The sequence below is a fragment of the Aotus nancymaae genome, unplaced genomic scaffold, assembly GCF_030222135.1.
Source record: "Aotus nancymaae isolate 86718 unplaced genomic scaffold, 86718_ANA_hifiasm-v0.15.2.pri h1tg000011l, whole genome shotgun sequence".
Classification (NCBI taxonomy): Eukaryota; Metazoa; Chordata; class Mammalia; order Primates; family Aotidae; genus Aotus; species Aotus nancymaae.
The window spans coordinates 10,394,591-10,416,606 of record NW_026988422.1 but is presented as its reverse complement, the minus strand read 5'-3'; the positions used below and the strand labels follow the sequence as shown (position 1 = coordinate 10,416,606).

Here is a 22,016-nt window from a genome sequence, read left to right as displayed (position 1 = left end):
AAATTCAAAATGTTCCAAAACGGAAAACTTTTTGAGTGCCATGACTTCAGAAGTTGAAAATTCCACATCTGACATTATGTGATGAATACACAAAATTATTTACAAATATTACATAAAATGACCCTCAAGCTATGTGTATATAAACATAAATGAATTTTCTGTTTTGACTTAAGTCCCATCTCTCAGATACCTCATTAATATGAACATTCAAAAATTTAAAAATCAGAAACACTTCTGGTTCAAATACTTTTACTGAGGGATATTCATCCTGTATTCCTTCTGGAACATAAGTCCTGAGAACTGCCCCAGGGGATGTATATATAGTCCCTAATAATTACATGATAATCAGTAATTCATAGCTTATGAACATCTCAAATAGTACTGGTTAGCTTATGGAATTATACTAAATTACACTAAAAATATACTATAGAAATACAGTAAAGTGGTAAGAATGCCTTGGATTTCTGCTTCTGGCCAAGATAGAATAACATCTTAGATTTATCCTCCTACCTGAACATATTCCACTGGCTGAAACAACTAAAATCCTGACAAAGTAGATGAAACAATGGCACCTTACAGATTGTTTCAGGCAATGCAGGACAAGGGTCCCTGAAAGATGGGAAACAAATGAGGTAAACCCTGGTATCACCCTATCTTACTGCCTGGAGGAAAGTTTCAGGCCTTGGAGCAGGTAGAGCAAACGTAGGTAAAAGTCCACCAATCTCTTGAATTGAGATGGAGCTCCGGGTCAAGAGAAGTCAAACAGGCAGAGTACTGGAGAGAAGAGAGCTGCATGTAGAGAAAACTCTGGAGGTACTTGAAGAATTGCCCGCGAGTGTTCAGTTAAATACTGGTTAGTGCATGCAAGTGAGAAAACTACCCAAACTTGGGGGAAAATCCACCCGAAAAGAATAAAGAAAACAGGGCTGATGACTCAGACATAACAGGGAATAGTGTCTGTTTTCAACAGCTGAAGTGGAAAACCTCATAATTCATGAACAGTGGTACTAAGTACTAACGAGGGACTTTCCTCGGTAATAAACTAAATTTAACTTAGTTTATAAGCTGCTCTGGCTTAGTCTAACAAAATTTAAAAGCAAGATTCTAAATGATCAAATTGTGTTCAAGTAACTTGATGGTTTTCAGTTAGCTATGTGACTAGCTAAAACCATAGCTCAAAAACATTTATAGGAATACCAAGACATGCATGGCCAAAGGAAAATTTACAGTGTTTTCTGCCCAATCAAAAATCGTAAGGCATTTAAAGAGGCAGAAAAATATAACCCACAATGAGAAAAATAAATCAGCTGAAACTCAGAGTGACAGATGATAGAATTAGTACCTTTTAAAAAGCGTTAAAACAGTTATCATTGTATTCATCCATTCAAGAAGTTAGAGGAGAGATTAAGTATGTTAGATAGAGACATGAAAGATGGCAGACAAAAGACCCACATTAATTTACAGAAATAAAAACTAAGTTAACTGAGATTAAAAAGTCCTGTCTAGGATTATGGCAGATTAGGTGATTTAGAAGAAAAGATTCATAGACTTGAAGACATAGCAAGAAAAACTATCCAAAATGAAATACAAAAAAGAGTGAAATAAAATAGATAAGTAAAATGTGGGACCATTTGCAAGTAATATGAGAAGGGTCACAGAAGAAAAATATTGGTCATTTTCCCCCAAATTTGATGAAAACTATAAATACATAGATCTAAGAAGCTCAACAAATTCCAAACACAAGAAAAATAACCATATCTTGGCATATTATAATCAAATTAGAACCAGTAATAAGAAAAATCTTAATCAGAAAAATAATGTATATCACACATAAGGAGAAAGACAAGTATTACAGTAGATGCTTCATCAGAAACAAAGTGAGAAGATAGTGAAGCAATGGTTTTTTTTAAATTACTTAAAGAAACATTGTCATCTCAACCTTGCTTTTTGTACCAATAAATTGTTTTTAAAAGTCATTAAAATTATTTAAATAAACTCTGATTTGGTTATCAGTGGGTGCTATGCAGACGTTAAAATCGTGATATATAAGTATATTTATACATAGTTAAATATAACAGTGAAAATAAATCCATAATGTATTGTTAAGTGAAGAAAGTTTAACGTGTACAAAATAAATCACATTTTTGGTTAAAAAAAAGAGAAACAACTGATGTATACACATAAGCATCTCAGAAAAATATTTAGAAGGATATATATAGTAAGTTTCTCAAAGTGATTGTCTCTGACTAGTAGAATTTCTTAACTCTTTTTGATATTTCTTTGTTGTTGCAAGGAGCATACATTAATTTGACAATTTTTGAAATAGTAAAGCTATCTTTGGGAAAAACACCTTGTAAGAAGATTATATTACTTTGAAATGCATTTTAATGTTTCTTATACCTTTCAATCAGAAATTTCTTTCAATTACGGGGTGTTTCCCATTGGTGAGAAAGGAGAATTAAAAAAAAGAACTCATTGGCTTTTTCTTCTAATGTGTTCCAGAATACATTCATGCTTAAAATTTTTTTATTTCCCTAAGTATTAGGTATTGTGAATTTGTAATTTTGTTATCAGGCTCAATTTTCAAACTGGATTTTATTAATTTTTAGCATATGTGTTGCTGAGGTGAGCACATTAAGTTTTTACATTTTAGTAGTTAAGCATTTTTTAAGTTAATTTGAAATACTGGTTTTCATGGCATTACATTTGGCATGCATAAGTGTAAGCTCTGAATAAGAGGTAAGCCACCATCCCATCAACAGATAATCAGACCATCATCCCGCCGCCAAGTCCTTCTGTGTCCTCTGTGGATCTTGTTTTCTTAGCAACCATCTTCAGCAGGAGCCAAATCATTGAGCTGGATCATGGTCCAGCTAGTTTATAGGTTCTCTTTTAGCACGGATCAATCCAAAAAGTCTAATGGGATCATCATGAATGTTCTCCTCTACTGCCTGGCTTTCTGGGGAGAAACTGTCTACTAAGGTGGTCTTAGAAACGCTGGCATCCGTTGCATGTGATTGCTCATCTCCATCCTTGTCTGACAAATGGGTATTGTGTTTCCTGGGCTTCCTGCGCTTCCCCTTAATGCTGTGATCAAGTGAGGCGTAGCACATCTGTGTTTCGTTGGTGGCCTGAAAGAAAGGGATGTAAATTTCTCATTGTTATTTTGTTCTTTAACTTGACTTCTGGAAATTTCTATGGCCTGTGAAAACCAAGGAACTTATTTTCTGGCCCTCATCTACCTTGTTTTGTCAAATCTGTCAGTACAAAAAACAAAAACAAAAACACAACAGAAAATGATAGTCAACCAACATTGTTGAGTTCAAAAAGTGCATAGATGAAACTTTTTCCTGGATTTTTCTTTCTTTCTTGTTCTCTAACTGTACATGACCATTTTAGGTTGATTCTAACCTGCCCTACCTTCCACCTAAGGTAGTTCTGGCCCTATGTTTCTCTTACCAAGTAACAATACTCTAGTTTATTAAAATAGGAACAAGCAAGGTCTACTCTACATGTACCTAATAATTGGTCATTTAATGGTACCACAACAGTCCCCAGTTTTTCTACACTTTTAAGATTTGGAAGTATAAAGATAACAATATTCACTTAAATGATAGATATCTGGTAAATAACTAAATTTATCTTTCCCTATTATTTTCTTATCTGCCTTCCCCAGATCCCTTTTGAGCTCATTTTAGGTTGGCCTGGGAGATGTCCATTCACATCCAAGACGGCCCAGTGGGCTTCTCTGGACTAGAGCTGGGTCAATACTAAAATGAGAAAGACAGGAAACTAGGTTATCTAGGGGAAACAACATGCTAAAGGCAAGACCTTGAATTTGGCATTGGAAAGACTGCGACTGAATCCCAGCTCTGCCATACAGTGATCATGGGGCCTCGGCAGGTTTTAAAAATCTATTCTGAGCCTCAATTTTCTTGCCTAGAAAATGTGAATCATCATCATAGTGTTGATATGGTTAGTAAACAGAGATAATGTATGTGGAAGCCATAACTGCTGTCCAAAAGTAACGTAGCATTGTAATTATTAAAAGGTGTAGACTAAAACTTAAGACAGCCATTGGAAAAACCAAAGATGTGTGTATTAAGCATTACTCTTTAAGACTAGGCCAAAATTGTATGGATTTGCAGGGACAAGGGTGAAGAAACAACATTTGGATTAACATTTCATTTCTAATGCATAAGTAAGCCTCTCCCCATTGGCATTTGTTTTCATGCTAAGAGTGAAATGTTTTATATGCTCTACCGGATAGAAAAGATGGTTCTATTTATACCCTCTGTGTGTGTGTCTGTGTGTGTGTGTGTGTGTGTGTGTGTGTGTATGTTTGTTTTAAGACAGAGTTTCTTCTTGTTGTCCAGGCTGGAGTGTAGTGATACGATCTCGGCTCATTGCAACCTCCGCCTCCTGGGTTCAAGCCATTCTCCTGTCTCAGCCTCCCAAGTAACTGGGATTACAGGCTCCCACCACCACGCCCAGCTAATTTTCAGTAGAGACAGGGTTTCAACGCGTTGGCCAGGCCTGACCTCAGGTGATCCACCTGCCTCAGCCTCCCAAAGAGCTGGGATTATAGGCGTGAGCCACCACACCTGACCATATTGGTTTTTTTTGTTTGTTTGTTTTGTTTTGTTTTTTGCTTTTTGTCTATCTTTTTATTAATAGTCTCATTTCTGGAAAAACTATAATAGCTGCCTAACTGGATCTGTGTTCTAGTCTCTTCCCACTGCCATATACTGTCGTTATGTTATTTCTAATTTAATCTCAATATGTTTTCTTCATTTATATCTGAAAGCATTCCAAATAACGTATGTGTGGTCAGCAGTTGGTCAACTTGATTGAGTGCTGCAGAGTTAAACAGTGCGAGTCCTAAGAAAGAACCACCAGTTGTATGTTTCATAGTCACTGGAGACTTCCACAGTGCAATGTTAGTTAAGTGCATGAGTGGAAAACACATAGTCAGGGTAAAGGAATGTGTATCTATCGAAAGAAATCCAAGCAATAGAGGAAGAAGCTAAGAATCAGTTTAGAAATTAGAAAGAAAAACAGGTTGATGTAAGGTTTTTTTTTTAAATATTGGAGGGATTTTTGCATATTGTTAGGCAAATAGTATTGAGTCATTAAAAAAAATGGAAACGCCTGTAATCCCAGCACTTTGGGAGGCCGAGGTGAGTGGATCACGAGGTCAAGAGATCGAGACCATCCTGGTCAACATGGTGAAAGCCTGTCTCTACTAAAAATACAAAAAATTAGCTGGGCTTAGTGGCGCGTGCCTGTAATCCCAGCTACTCAGGAGGCTGAGGCAGGAGAATTGCCTGAACCCAGGAGGCGGAGGTGAGCCGAGATCGCGCCATTGCACTCCAGCCGGGGTAACAAGAGCGAAACTGTCTCAAAAAAAAAAAAAAAAAAAAAAAACGAGAAAAATGAAATAATTGAAAGTACAAGATCCTGAAAGAATGAGGAGAAACGGTCAAGATCATGAATAAGAGCATTAGCTTTGGAAAGAGGAAAGGATGCTTCTGATGTAGGAAGAAAAGATTAGAGATTTGGACATAAAGAGAAGAGGAGCAAGCTCACACTTGTATTTCTCAAATTTTCTAGGATTTGTGAACTCACTTTATTACTAGGTTTTCTGATTAACTCTCTAAGGTCTCCCTCTCCCTACCCCAGCTCTGTCTTTTGAATTCCTGACATTTAGGTCTTGTGAGCATTATCTGTGTGTCAACTTCTATATTTATCTCTGTGACACACACAAAATTTTCAATCAGAGAGAAAAAACTTAATAGATTACTTAGGAATAATTTCATTATTCCCTTAAAACCTGTTGCCTTTGTGATTGTGTACAATTCTGACTCTTTGAATATGATTTGAGTTCTGTTTATGTGCCTCTGAATTAGAGCTCAGGTCCTAGAACTTGACACCTGATTGATGGCAAAATTTCTAACAGGCTATTTCAGATGTGTATCATAATGAACTGCTATTATGCTCTTGAAACATGCAAATGTGGAAACAGAAAACAAAGCTCACCTGTGCAGATGGGCTAACTTCTTGCATCTCATTTACAGATTTCTCTGGTCGGGCTTTCATTTGTTCATAGCAATTTTCATCCACTGGTTCTTGGGAATTAAAAAGATTGTAATTCACAGTAGAAAATTTAAAAATCTTGTATGAATAAAAACATATGATCCAAACAACATTTGGCTGTAAATATAAACTGCCCAAGAATCACTTAACTAGTCTCTTTGGTGGAGATAGAAAGAGGTAAGGAAGCCCAAACTGTTACCTGCAGATCAGGCAGTGAAGTCTTTTGAGCTACAGGATTAGGAAGATAAAGATAAGTCCTTGGCATAAGAAGTCAGTCATATGAATTTTCTTATACCATTGCAGGACACGACAGTCTTAAACTACCACGTAGATGTTATGGAGATCGCACAGGTTAAAGGATTGCCTGTATTCTCCATTTAGATAGACTGCAAATGGTGCATGGTGGCACAAAGCACAGTGCACATACATCAGTAATTACAATTTTGAAATTTATTCCTTGAGTAAGGAGTTTTACTCAGAGGCATTTTAAGTCCAGCAGTCTAATTTTGAAAAAGAGGCTTTAGATTATGACATGTTCCATCAATCAGTGACAGGACATCTCAGCCAGACTGCAGAAGGGTCTGGGGCCACACAATGCTGGTCCTTTAGTATTTGGGGGTTTTGTATAGTGTCCAACAGCCAGCAGATCTGCGCTCATTTAATCCTTCAGGGCCATACCTTTTGAATCGTTCACACCTGCCTTCCTCCAGATAGGTCCATTTAAAAGGAAGAAAGAGATATAGTGACTCATAGGATGGCCAGTAACCTGGCAGAAGTGTGGACTGTACCACTTTGACCCTCAGAGAGAAAAAGATATATTTACTATAACCAAAGCAACTTAATAATCATTGAGCCCTTTCTGAAAAGCAACAGAAAAAGGGTATGTAGAGTGATGTTTCTCAAGTCATGGTCCATGGAATATCTGCATCAGAATCACCTGGGATGTTAAGTAGCAGATTCCGAAGGCTTAGCCTGGACCTGCTAAATCAGAATCTGTGCAAGTGGCACCTGGGCTTACTTAAGTATGGGTATGATGGGTTTGGAGCCACCAGAATAGACAAAAATTTGAGTAGTTGAATATTACAGATGGCCAACATGATTTTGTGAAGTGAAATGGGGATAAATTATTTTTAATAGTATGTTTCCAAAAAATAATTTTTGATTCCTTAGAGTGCTAGAGGACACTTTACAATGAAAGAAAAGATAAAAATAAATTCTTAAATTTTATATAATTCTCACATTTCTAACTTTAGGATGATTCTATACTGTTGTAATATATAGATATTTAGATAAATTTAGTATATTACTGAATGTCTCTGTGTTCAGAACTTGGAGTTCAACAGTAATTAACCCCTAGGTCTCTGATGTATTGAATGAGTACTTGCAGGCAAAGGGTGGCAGTTTGCAGAACTCTAGGATCAGACCAAGGTTATCTGTTTTGAGAAATTTAGGTGTGTTTTCTTTTTAGGTGTCTGGGATGATACAAGTGATAAGGGATTCTGGGAATTGAAGAGCACTTAAGAACAAAATAAATACATAAACCACTCAGCATCAACTTAGTTCCTCTTTCTCCCACCTGCCATCATTCTAGCCCTATATTCTCTATTTAAAACATGGGAAACTAAATAAACTGTTCATTGTTCTGTGTTATTCACTACATATTTGCTTTTGTTTACCAAGCACAAAGCACTGTTTCTGTGGACCACTTTCTGGTCTAGAAATAGCTTTATTTCATAGCATTTGATATGTGTCAAATTTCATGGTAATAGTCTTCCGGTATTCTCATCACTACTAAAGTGAAATGAAGAGAATATAGAAAAACAGGATGTTGATTTAGAGAGGCTGTTGTAATACAACTTACGATATGCAGCTTTGGAAATATAGACTAATTAACATACTGAAAGTACCTGAATTGATGGCTAACACTGGATATCTAAGTGTGATTGTGATTTTTTTAAGTGCCACTTAAATTATTTTTTGAAATCAAGTGGGATCTACTTGATTTGTTTATAAATGTAATTTATGGAAAACTTACCTGAAATCATATCATCTAAGTTACCATAAATTGGTGTGTCTTCAATATAATACTCATCATCCCTGTAACAAGGAAAAATAATTTACCTTATTAGATTCCACTTTTCACATAATTCATGACTAATTTCTCAGCTGAATTCAATATTGAGCGAACTATTGCCTGTTCTCTTTTTTTTTTTTGAGACGGAGTTTCACTCTTGTTACCCAGGCTGGAGTGCAATGGCGCGATCTCGGCTCACCGCAACCTCTGCCTCCTGGGTTCAGGCAATTCTCCTGCCTCAGCCTCCGGAGTAGCTGGGATTACAGGCACGCACCACCATGCCCAGCTAATTTTTTGTATTTTTAGTAGAGACAGGCTTTCACCATGTTGACCAGGATGGTCTCGATCTCTTGACCTCGTGATCCACCCGCCTCGGCCTCCCAAAGTGCTAGGATTACAGGCGTGAGCCACCGCGCCCGGCCCTGCCTGTTCTTGGTTAGCCTTAACCAACCATCGTAGAAGTGTTCTCATGCAAGTGAGAACATGCATGCATGTATGTATGTATATGTACATGTGTTTGTGTAAATTTAAAAAGTTGGTTTTTGGACCTTCTTACAGAGAATAATGATAGCAAATACTTATTCAATAGTACAGTGTATTAGGTGCTACACGAATATATTTCATATGTTTGTTCATTTAATTCTCTCAATTCCAACACAGGTACTATATCATCCCTTTTATATAGATAAGGAATCTGAGGCACAGAGAGGTTATATAACTTGCTCAATTTACTAGACTAGTAAATAGCACAGCTAGAATTAGTACCCAGGTAATCCATGCTTTTTATTGTACAACGTATTAGCTCTTTACCCATCAAGAATATCAGTCCAAACAGTCTCTTAAAACCATGTTTTCTAAGCATTACAGACTGAAGTTAGCAGATCTGATAAAATGATTGATCACCTAATACGTCCAGATGCTGGGTTATGTGTCTTACATACATTACATCAAAAACTCACAAAGAAAACCTCCAAAAGTAGTAGTTTTATTCCCTGCTTTACACAGGAGAATCCTGAGATTCAGCTAGATTAATTTATTTTCCCTAGGCTTATCTCAAATATCAGCAATAACTACCAATTATGAAAGCTTTTCTCTATGCAAGTGCTCATTGAGCCCTCAAGACAATAACATGAGATGCCTATTTTTATCTCTCTTGTGCATATCAGGTATTTGCAACTCACAGAGGTTAACGATATTGTCAGAGATATATAGTCAGTAACTGGCAGTGCTAGGTTTTCTTTTTTTATTGTTGTACTTTAAGTTCTGAGATACATGTGCAGAACGTGAAGGTTTGTTACATAGGTATACACATACCGTGGTGGTTTGCTGTACCCATCAACCTGTCATCTACATTAGGTATTTCACCCCGCAACAGGCCCTACTATGTGATGTTCCCCTTCCTGTGTCCATGTGTTCTCATTGTTCAACTCCCATTTATGAGTGAAAACATGCAGTGTTTGTTTTTCTGTTCCTGTTTGCTGAGAATGATGGTTTCCAGCTTCATCCATGTCCCTACAAAGGACATGAACTCATTCTTTTTTATGGCTGCATAGTATTCCATGGTGTATGTGTGCCACATTTTCTTTATCCAGTCTATCATTGATGGGAATTTGGGTTGGTTCCAAGTCTTTGCTATGGTGAACAGTGCTGCAATAAACGTTTAATATGTGTGCATGTATCTTTATAGTAGAATGATTTATAATTCTTTGGTTATATACCCAGTAATGGGATTGCTGGGTCAAATGATATTTCTGGTTTTAGATCCTTGAGGAATCAGCAGTGCTAGGATTGTACAGCAAGTTTGGTCATAAAGCCCTGTGCTCAGTCCACATCACGAGGAAGCTATTCAGAGGGTGATATAATTAAAAGGCTGCAGGGAAACAGTCTGGAGACTATACAGTGACCACAGTTCTGTGTCTCTTCCACCCCCAAGTCAAGAGAACTGACAAGAATACACAGCTCTTTGCTCTTGCTAGCTGATTAAAGTTCCTTCCAGCCTCATGTGAGTAATGCTGTTAGGATTACAGTATACATCTTACCACTGTCACCAGACCGTCATTCTACCAATGTCATCCTACCAATCATGATGGCCCTAGTGACCAGATTTCACAATGATAGTCTGGGAACTGGGGAACTTACCAGGTGGTGAGAGTGGCATTTCATAAAATAGTACCAACTGCTTTAACTTTGGGATTACATGTCACTGAGAGCTGGAGGGAATTGCATCAAAAGGAAAAAAAAAAGGACTCTTAAGGCATAACACCTGAATTACTCCCCATGCTACTGAAAAAAGACACAGTATATGTAAATAGTAAGTGGGTATTCTAAAAAAAAAAAAAAAGGGCATACACTTCACTTATCTGATAGCAAAGGAACTCATCTGTAACCTTTCTTTCCATCCGGTAGTTCAATATAGCTTGATGTTGGGATACCAAGTAGTCCCTGCTCATGACTTTTCTCCATGACAAGAATATAATAACAAAAGGTGAAGAATTTTTAATAAGACAATCCATCCATTTTCCTAGCCCACATAGATAGCAGATACAACTTGCAAATGATAAATCACTTCCACAAAATGAATATTGTTTCATTCCCTATGAATGAAAATAAGATGTGATTTATAATGCAGTGCCCATGTCTACAGACCCATCTCAAACGATTAATCATCTCAAATCTCAAATAAACTATTATTCAGGACCAATCGCCTAACAAACAAATTTAAAAATATATTCTTGGCAATACCAAATAGCTCCAGCCTATTGTAAATATGTAATAAACCTCAGGAGCAAATGTTTGGCAGCGTTTTAAGTGGATGATTAATTACATTTAAAAATAAATTAATAATTGAACTCATATCTGAGAGGCGGGTGCACTTCTGAGTTTTGAGCCATATCAGACTCTCTATTGTTCTGAACATACCTGAAATGATTCTCTAACCAATAAGTACATTTACCGACATGCCAAAGTTAAGAAAAATGTGTTAATTCTATTACTATGGTCCAGATTTTGTGTTTTCATTTATATTTTTTCTAGTTCCTATTTTTTACATTTTTATTTACATTTATGATTTGATTAGATCTTTTATTTTAAAAGTTCCTCAAGTAGTTTGTGATCCAAGTCCATTTAAATAACTAAATTTAAATTTAAAAAATTACTTCTATTTGATCACCTTGGACTTAAATTCTCTAAGTTTAGATTGTCTTACTTAAAAAATGAGAATATTAAACTAGTTGATTTCTGTTGTTCTTTTCAGCTCTCAAGTTCTAGGATACAAATGCAGGATTCCAACATCCAAATAAAATTGAAAGACATTTTTACAAAATTAAATAAATCTATTTTAAGGGTCTGAGAATTTGCTAGATATGAGAAAGGGCAAGTTTCGGGATCTATCAGAAGTTGGTTTTGGTAATCGCTAACCTGATTTGCTTCATAGTTGTTACTCTGAATAGGCAAAGATGTAAGTTTGGGCTCTGTGAGCATGTAAATGTTTAAAGCCCTGAAAGAATACGACATTATTTATGGAATGAGTCCCTGGGTGCTCTGATGTTTAAGATTCAGAAACCAGCAAAGGAGAAGGGGCTGCTGGTAAAAGAGGAGGAAAACCAAACAGGGAGGTGGCTCAGAGCCCAGAGAATCAAATGTTTCAAGTAGACAGTGTCAGGGTGTCAAATGCTGCAGCAGGACCCAGCAAGATGAAACTGAGGTTTGATCATGGTAACCTTGACAAGAGCAGAGTCAGTGTATTAGTGAGGATATATGGAATAGAGTAGGTTCAAGAAAGAAGAGGAAAAGAGGAAGAAAAGCCAGCAAATATGGACAGAATATAGATGGACCTTTCAAGTTTTATCGTAAAAAAGAGCAATGGAGAGGTAGCTGCAAGGCAACCAAGTTTCAAGGAGGTGGTTGGTTTTTTAAAGGTATAGTACAGCCTGTTTATATATTGGTGGGAATTATAAAAAGAGATAGAAAAAGTAACAATGTAGAAGAAAAAAGGAAAAGTTGCTAGAGTGATGCATATATGATTATTACATTTTTCCTTTCTCTAGCATGGCTGTGATATGGGTGTAGATGTCTTGAACTTGACATAAAAGGGCACCAGATAGAGAAACCTGATTCAGGGGAAGAGTATAAATCTTAGCAATATTTCATGTGACTGAGGCTGAGAACTGAATCCAGCAATGTCTTCTGTGAAGCGATGGTTGATGGTTAATGGATGCCCAGAGCCATGATATCTAACATTAATTTTCTCATTCTGTTGATCAGTGTTCAAGTGCCTCTCTCATATGCTCATTTCTTTGTAAAGTCTGTTAAGCACAATAAGCACACATTGCCTGTGCTGTAGATCACTTCAAAAGAAGGTCTTTTGTCAAAGTTTGGCAGAAAGAATACCAGAAAGAACTGCCAGCATGAAGATTTCTAAAATGACAGGGAATCCAAGAGCAGTGACAGATCTAGAGGTGACAAGGGGGCCGCCAAGAATAAGGCTTGGGGAATCCCAAGATTCTCAGAATTACTTAGGAAATGGGTGAGACTTCTTGCAGTTATACAGGGTTGGGGCTTGGGTTATGATTATTTGTAAACTAAAACAGGGGGTTGGAAGATGTAGAGACACTTTGGTTACACAGGTGGCACTGGGTCTAGTGAAGGCCTCACCTGCATAGCCACTTGGAAGTCTGAGATGTCAGGGAAGGGGACCCAAGAGTTGTGTTTTCATAAGGATTCTCAGCCTTGAGAACAGGTCAAGAGACAGATGAGACTAAAGATCTGCACAGGGCAGTAGTTACTTTTAGGTGGCATAGTTAGCAAAGAAGGGAAATGAGGAAGATCCCCACCCTGCAGAGCTCCAGAAATTCAAGAAATCACCCAAAAGTAGAATAGCTGAGCTGAACAAATGTTTTATGATTAAAGCACCTCCAGTGTCCCCCAGAAGCAGTTCATGAAAAGCTGCTGGAAATGTGTCCTAAGCTTTCTGAGAGAGACTCTGAAAACTGAGGAGTCATGATAAGGTTAATGTAATTGTAAACCTGAACTGCTTTCTTGAATTAGGGTGTGAACACACTGCAAGTGGGCAGGAATTTTCAGAGACACTGGTTTTTATTCAATAAAGCAGTAGCTTTTTAATCAGCTACCCTCTGTAAATAACGTTTTATATTATAAGCCTTATTCTTCAAATGATAAAACCAAAGTTCACCAATGCTCATTTCCCCAAGACTACAAATCTACTAATTGCAAGTCTGTTTAAAATCTAGAATTGCCTGGATCTCAAATCCATGATAGTCTCACGGTATTATCCTCCTAACGCAAATCAAAAGACAAGAATTATGTTTTAAATGAAAAATAAAGTGACTCAAGGATAAATACCAGAAAGTGTGTATTTGACTTTCTGTTAGATTTAGATACTGTGTTCTCCTTAAAGTGATCATGTTTCTGACCTACTATTGCAGGAAGGGCAGGGATTTGGGAACACAGAAATAAGAGGAGAAAAGCAATTTCCTTCCCTGCCAGCATAAGCCAGTGTTGAATAGGAGTGGGGAGAGAGTGCAACAGAGAACTCAGTGTGATGGAAGTTTATTTCCTATCTGTCTGGCCACAAACCATGTTGGAACTGAAGAGGCATCAGTAATGCAAGCCCTACCTATGAAACCTAGACCTTATTTTCTCTTGCTCTGTTTTAATGTTTAATGGATTGAGATAGTTTTTAGTTTGCTTATTTGTTTGTGAAGCTTCCATGCCCCTTTATAAAAGTGATTTTTGGTTCCCAAACCACATAATCAAGAGAAATAGACAAAATATAAAGTATATACATAAACTTGCAGATTAAAATATCAATTCTTTTTTACAGAAAAAATCTGCATTGTATATTCAAATTTTGGCTAACTAGAGATTTGTTACAATACACAATAGATTATAAATCCTTAAAGGAAAGATTTTTGCCTTTCCATCTTTGTATCTTTGTTGTTGAAGGACAGTTCTCTGGGTGACTTTGCACCAAATCAGTACTTTCTTTCTCACTTGTAATTTTTAAGAATAACTGTAGAATGTGCTGGAAATGCAACATTCAGAGATAAAGAAGAATTGGCTGCAACAGCATAGGTTTTGTTCCAGTCTCTCACAGAAACAGGACATCCTTCAGTGCTTTAGCGCAGCATATCATGTTGCCCCTCAGGGATAAACCCAAAGGTGGGCTGCTTTCTGGAGTCCTTCAGCTGCAATGCAGGTGGGGAACAGGAAGATGAGTTTCTATCCACCTTGGGTAGCTTTCCTGAGCCTTGGGCAATTAGCTCCTAATGAATCTTAGACGTTGGTTGTCCTTTGCTGCGTATCTGTAAGTAATAAACTCACTTTATGTAACGCATTCTTTGTGTGATTTCTCTCACCAGACTCAGGCAGGTAGTAAATGTGCAGCCCAAGATACAGTGGGCTGACGTGCTCAGATGCCTCTTCTTGGTAGTTGGCACAGTAACAATCTTTGCTATCCTACATCCTCCCTTGGGACTGGTATTCAGCAAACATATTTTGCAATTGTCTAGCACACTGCCTATTTGTTGAGTGAATATTTATTGAATGAATATATGTTATAAAAGCCTCTTTCTTACATTTGCTCTACAGCTAAGAGGCTGATTGCTTTGAGGCAGCTATCTTACCAATTTTTCCTCTCATTCCTCTCATCCTAATCCCTAAACCACCAACCTAATTTAGCTAAATGATCAAATCACAAGACTTTCTATTACATTCCATCTTAATTGGCCTTCAAATTACAAGTATTAAATAGATCATCAAAGAGATTAGCTTTTATTGTGTGGTTATATAGGATTTTCTTCATCATTATGTGCTGTTAAAAAAAATGAAAGAGCAATAAGCAAATCACTCTTGATAGAAACTAATGACTTGAAAATTATCTAACGTTAAAGAATCCAATGTTAAGAGTGGTCATATAAACAATGATTTTGTGTGTGAGGGGTGTGCCTGCAGCCCAGATCTTAGACTCGCTCAAGAAGTTTTCATATAGAAAAATAATTTTGTTTTTTAAAAAACATTTAAGAGCCCAAAAAGGCAGCCAGTTGCGGTGGCTCACTCCTATAATCCCAGCACTTTGGGAGGCTGAGGTAGGTGGATCACAAGGTCAAGAGATTGAGACCATCCTGGTCAACATGGTGAAACCCGTCTCTACTAAAAATACAAAAAATATTAGCTGGGCATGGTGGCGCACACCTGTAGTCCCAGCTACTCGGGAGGCTGAGGCAGGAGAATTGCTTGAACCCAGGAGGTGGAGGTTGTGGTGAGCCAAGATCGTACCATTGCACTCTAGCCTGGGTAACAAGAGCGAAACTCTGTTTCAAAAAAAAAAAGACCAAAGAGGCTTATAATCTTATCCTACCCAGTGAGGAAAAAAAGCTCTATTTTTCAGAGACCTTTCAATCTACTGTTTCTGAAAGATCTTGAAGAGCCCTCTAGGAAATTCTCTTTATTTAGAATTTTTTTTACTCCTAAAACAGAAATCTCCAATACATTGACACATCTGGGTCAGAATATACTATCAAAAAAAGTAAAATTTATTTACTATAATTTATGCCATAAATGCTTTTTTAAAAAAAAGTATACTATACAAATTTATTTGCAACTAGCTCAATAACTATTAAAGAGAATAAGTTATATCTATAACTGCATATTCTTTCAGAGAATCTGTTTATAATATTTCCCTGATTGACATTATCTTTACAAATAGCAGAGTGCTAAGCATCCCTGTATATATCAACGTGTATACATATCTTAAACTGTATTAGGTTGCCAGATTTTTTTCTACTATAGATTTTGAATTCCATCTCTAAGCTGGATCATAATCTAAGATATCTGCTTTTGAAATTAATGAGAATTCTACAGATACCAGGTTAGAGTCTCATTTTATCCTTTAACCAGCTCTCTCACTGACTCACAGTGTGCAAATAACTAGGACAGATAATGTTATAGCTTCTAATCTTTAGATGAGAATAGAAGTAATTAAAACTCACTTTTTATTTTATTTTAACCTAAGTACAACATCCATGAGCCATATCTATAAGCAATATAGCATGTTACTTTCACTTATTAGTTGGGAATGATGATACATGACTCAATCTCAACATACCTGGGAATGTAGTCATTGGAGTACCTGTACATTTTATCTGAAAGATATTCAAAATAGACACGTCAAAAGGAATGTTGACATAACTTTATTAAATATTCTACAGAGTGTTCTGAGGGGAGTTTAGCCTCAATGTCAGCTAATATCTTTGACCAAGGCCATCAGGCCACCTCTGATTGAAGTAGGGTTAAAGGTTTCTTCTTGGGCCAATCAGATTTGCCTTTTACCAAATTACCAAGAAAGAAAGATTTATATGATTTGAAGAGAAACCAGGAACCAGTACAGCTTAGAGACGATGTACAGCCTGGATGAATGGTGGTTTTATGCACAGAAAACACTAAGCTGAGAGAGCTGGAACCTTCCTTCCTGCCTCCCATGTAGTGCCAGTCCATTGCAGTGCATCATTGTACTTTCTGCCTTTGGGTTCCATGAAACACCATAGCATTCTTATAATTATGTTTTTATCTTTGCTCATGTGATTTGAATAGGCTTTTCTTCCTTACCAAAAATGAAAAAAAAAAACAACAGGGAGACTTTTTTCTATCTATCTATCTATCTATCTATCTATCTATCTATCAATCAATCAATCAATCAATCATCTGTCTATCTATCTACTTTTAACATTTCTTGGCATGAGTAACAACATAAAAATCATATTAAGGAAGTTACTCTGATCATGACTCCATTTCATCCACATGGTACAAAGCAGTGGCAAGGAGAAATGAGGGTCCTAGGAAGAAGAGACCTGGAAAACGTTACAACGCACGCTCTCAAATTATCCAAAACAGTAGGACAGCTTCTATAAAAAGGTTTTCTTGGTCTACCAGGACAAAACTTACCAGAGATGTGTTGAAGGACAATAAAACCATTTAAAAAAAAAAAAAAAAAAAAAAAAACTATGTGATGAATCTCAGTAAGCAACTCACTGTTAATCCTTGAATGTGGTAGTTCAAAGCCAAATAAAAGTATGTTTACTTCTAGGTTAAATATAAGAAACCAAAAGATACTTTAAAAATACAGTTTTGAGAATTTTTTTAGCGGAGGCAATAGATTCATAATGAATTATTGAGAAAAATTAAGGAATATTCAGGGTAGAGTCTTAACATACAGTTTTGAGAATTTTTTTAGCGGAGGCAATAGATTCATAATGAATTATTGAGAAAAATTAAGGAATATTCAGGGTAGAGTCTTAACATCAATATTATGGAAAATTCTGTATTATCCATTCATCAATAAATTTTCTTTGCTGTTGAACTAGCTGCATATACACAGTACAATGTTTATTATATTTGAATGGCTTATTTTTCAACCTGCCATTAAAACCCAAAACCTTGCAAAAGAGTTATTCATGTAAAAATAAAGACCACTATTATCTAACTCTGACATTTCAACCTGCCATTAAAACCCAAAACCTTGCAAAAGAGTTATTTCAACCTGCCATTAAAACCCAAAACCTTGCAAAAGAGTTATTCGTGTGAAAATAAAGACCACTATTATCTAACTCTGACAATAACCGAGAGACAATTGTGACCAAATGATGATCTTTCAACTTGAATATATGAAAAACACTCTATGTTAGTAAGGAACTAGCAATAACATTTTCAAATAATTGAGTAAGTCACCAAACAACTACGAAAATCACTTTAGTTAAATTTATGTGCAACAAAGTTGAGTTAGTCTCCAGAGAGGTTATTAACTGTTAAAGAAACCTTAGTGGAACAATTTATGAAAATGATCATATTGGAGGATGAAATGGACATGTCGCATGTCAATGTGTTTGGAAGAATTCTGTGAAGGACTAAATGAGAGAAGATTTTGCATTGCATATGCACTAAGCTGCTATGAGACCAAAAGTGATGAATGTATTCCATATGAAATATGTCAGTGGAATACTTCTAGCCCAGAGGAAATGTTCTACCATGAACTGCATAGTTATTTTCAACTACTTCCTTTTTTTTTTTTTTTTCTTGAGATGGAGTCTCCCTCTGTTGCCCAGGCTGGAGTGCAGTGGCATGATCTTGGCTCACTGCAACCTCCGCCTCCCAGGTTCAAGCGATTCTCCTGCCTCAGCCTCCTGAGTAGCTGGGATTACAGGCATGTGCCACCAAGCCCGACTAATTTTTGTATTTTTAGTAGAGACAGGGTTTCGTCATACTGGCCAGGCTGGTTTCAAACTCCTGGCCTTGTGATCTGCCTGCCCCGATGTCCCAAAGTGCTGGGATTACAGGCGTGAGCCACCGTGCCCAGCCTTTCAACTACTTTCATATTAGTCTTGTGAATACGAGTGCACACAAATGCTAGAAGAAGCCTAGAGAGGTCTAAAACATACTGCATAGTAGCCACAAGTGCAGCAAAATCAAAAACCCTGAGAAATGTAAATAATATCAATAAGCATATAAAGAAAAATTAGTTAATATAGACCAGGAAATTGTAAACTGAAAAATAAGGCATGATATAAAGTATATGTTGATTTTCTTCTATGTGAAGAAAATATTTACACTCAGGCCACTAATTATTCTTCAGATTTGCCTGGAATTAAAGTAGATGCACAAGAATTTAGTCAAATGGTAGCCTGATGTATGATGAAACAAATCCAGGGTTAAGAATCAGAAGACATGGATTTGGAACCAGTTTTGCCATGCATTTGCCCTGTGACAACATGCAGATTACTTTAAAACTCTGGTTCTCAACCTATCCACTGAGTAGGGACAATAATGCCTATACCACAGAGTACAGGTCAGAGGTAAATGATATCATTTCTGTAAAAATATTTTTAAATGACAAAGTTTGTTATTAATATTATACATACATTCTAAATACATATTATATAACAAACCAGAATTTAATTGTGCTCATTTGAGTCAGGAAGTTTCATTAGAGTTAGTTGAAAATAGGCTGGTATTAAGATGGTATGATATTTTAAAGTTAAAAGATTTATAAGTAATGCTTGATTTGAAATGAAATTACTAAAATCTCACCTTTCACAAAAGGATAGTCACCCACTGAGCATTATTTTGAAAGAAAGGAGAAAAAAATCAGCCAAAAAATTGAAAACAAAAGTGAAAGGGTGTCATTGCTTAATAAGAATAAGAAAAAGTTGGTATGGAGTAAACATAATTCCCAAACAGGCTAATTTTTTTTATTTTTTAGATGGAGTGTTGCTCTGTTGCCCAGGTTGGAGTGTAGTAGCTGATCTTGGCTCACTGCAACCTCTGCCTCCTGAGTTCAAGGAATTCCCTGCGCCAGCCTCCCCAGTAGCTGGGATTACAGGTGCCCACCACTATGCCTGGCTAATTTTTGTATTTTTAGTAGAGATGGAGTTCCACCATATTGGCCAGGCTAGTCTTGAACTCCTGACCTCATGATCCACCCGCCTCGGCCTCCCAAAGTGCTGGGATTGCAGGTATGAGCCACCGCACCTGGCCCCTAATACTTTTAAAAGATAATGTGGATTTTGCAGGTGGAGGCGCTTAAAGTATGAATGTTGGTGCCTGGAAACAATACTAGTGTAACACATAAAAACTAACTCTGTAGAATGGAAATGTGCTGAATGTATTGTCAGTAGGGAAAAAGAAAAGTAAGACAAAAAAGGCGTGTGGGAAAAAGGAAATAGAAGCAACAATATTAAAAGATATAACATAATAATGTGATGTTTAGATGGAAGGAAAGGGACCAAACCAATTTGGGGGGAAAAAAAAGAAAACAAGTAATGGATAAAGGGAGCACCTGAAGTGGGATGGAAGTTCAAGGGCACCCCATTCCGTGCTACTCTTAGGATGTAAATGTATAATCTCTAGCTGAGCCATCTGTACTTGGGTGACTTTTGTTTTGCAAATCCTTCCTAGAAGAAGGTTCTTTAAATGGGTAGTAGTAAAAAGTTCAGAGGTTACAGCTAAAAATAAAAGCCAGCAAGCTCAGGCTTCTGAAAAGTTTGCTCTGTCATGAAGGCTCAAAAGTTGTTTTTGAAAACAAGTGGCATGACTTAATTTAAAAGCTGCCTGGTGATTTCAATGACATTTAGCAAAAAAAAAAAAAAAAAGTGTATGCTTTGCTGTAAAGCAATTAAGTGTGCAGACTGTGCATAGGAAGAACTGGGTGAACTCTCATAAGCCTCTCCTGTGATTCAGGTGCAAACACTTGTGGTCAGGTTTGGAGTTGAGAGGGTGTGATGCAAATATGTTTGCTTTTATGTTTTTCCTTTTAAAGTGTTAACTGTCCTGTGGACCACACAACACGAGACAGCAGCACATAGTTTAAACTCCATAATAAAATTTTTCTGATACATGTTCAGTGTGAAGATGCCATAAGTTTCTGCTGATAGGATTTTGATGTATGACCAAAATAATATGCTTGTTTATTCTTCTTTCCAAACCAGAGAGGAGTTGAACAAAGAGATTTTGAATTTAAAGAAGGAAATAGTTAATGTATTCTTATCAGAAAAAGAAATAAATATAATCCTCCTAAAGAACAGATTTGAACAAAGATTCACATAAAAATGAAGGATTTATTTCAGGGAGAATGAGAGAAATGCATTTCAAAGCTTCTGCCTAGCTGCTACAGAAAACATCAAGGGGAGGCTTATCTGGTCTATCTGATTGAATGTACAGATATCGTATGGTTGCTGAAATGGAGATTTTCTTTTGAACGCTATTTATTACACCAGCAAAACTTATTCACTGACTAAACAAGGTGGAGTCAGATCTTTCTTAGCCACAAAGAGTAATACAAAGATGCAAACATAAAAAGTTACATGAGGCCAGATACAGGGGCATTGCATTCACAGCCCAAGTGGCAGAAAAGCTGGCTGATACAATAGAATCTTTTATTATAGTTTGTTTGTCTAAGAGAAATAAGGCAGGAAGGCATCTTCAGGAGGACTGGGAAGGAATTGAACTGTTCGCAGAGCAGTTCTGAAATGTATCTGAAATCTCTGGGTTAAAAAGATAGTTCTATTTGTTTATATGGGATGGAAAGAATGGCAGAGCTATTACTAATACTTGGGAAAAGATGTTAGGAGAAGTTGGGGCAGAAAGGGTGGAGGTGGGATAAGAACAAAGGACATTCGTAGCATTGATGGATACATCAACTGCACACCAATAAAGTGCACGTCCCAGTATGTGCTCCACCTAAGGAGGGCATATTACTGCTCAAATAAAAACTTCAGTGATAGTTCTAAACATTGTTTAGAACCAATTCCATGAAACCCTACAGAAAACTCTCTGAAATGGACCTGAACGTGACTTACCTGAGCACAACAGTTAGTGCTAGAGCTCAAGGTATTGTACAGATTGGTTAAATAAGACAGAGATGAGGGAAGTGAAGCTGGAGCTGGAGAGGACTTAGAGGGGCATAGGGATGGTGATGGTGGGAGCAGCAAAGTAGCCAGAGAAACCAATGTTCACCAAAGTAGCAGATGTGAACATTAAATGGGATGACATGCAGCCATGGTAGTTCCTTAATAATTATTTGTGGAAAGAGGGAAGGGAGCAGCAGGACCTCCAGGTGTGGTGATGGGCTGTACCAGATCTAGGACTGACCTACTAAGTCCCCAGCACTATGCAAAGGGGGGTGTGTGTGTGTAATTCTTACAGGAACCCTATGGTCTAGATGGTATTTGCCACATGTTGTGGATAAGGAAACTGAAACTCAGAGAAATTATGTTACTTGTACAAGATCTCCCAGCTAAATTTTGAAGGCAGAGTTCTAATTTACATCAGGTCTACT

General features: G+C 36.9%; 1 protein-coding gene across 1 annotated transcript in view; it reads right to left on the bottom strand.

Annotated features, from left to right (window-relative positions):
• Window positions 1-1,749: 1,749 nt before the first annotated feature.
• LOC105723064 (T-cell receptor-associated transmembrane adapter 1) overlaps window positions 1,750-22,016 on the bottom strand; it is a 31,430-nt gene continuing 11,163 nt past the window's right edge. Inside the window, exons 3-6 of the mRNA XM_012460928.3 lie at window positions 16,296-16,332; window positions 8,132-8,193; window positions 6,040-6,128; window positions 1,750-3,131 (exon numbers count right to left, since the gene is read on the bottom strand). Of these exons, the coding sequence (XP_012316351.2) occupies window positions 2,874-3,131; window positions 6,040-6,128; window positions 8,132-8,193; window positions 16,296-16,332 (446 nt within the window). The 3' untranslated portion in view covers window positions 1,750-2,873. The remainder of the gene's footprint in view (window positions 3,132-6,039; window positions 6,129-8,131; window positions 8,194-16,295; window positions 16,333-22,016) is intronic.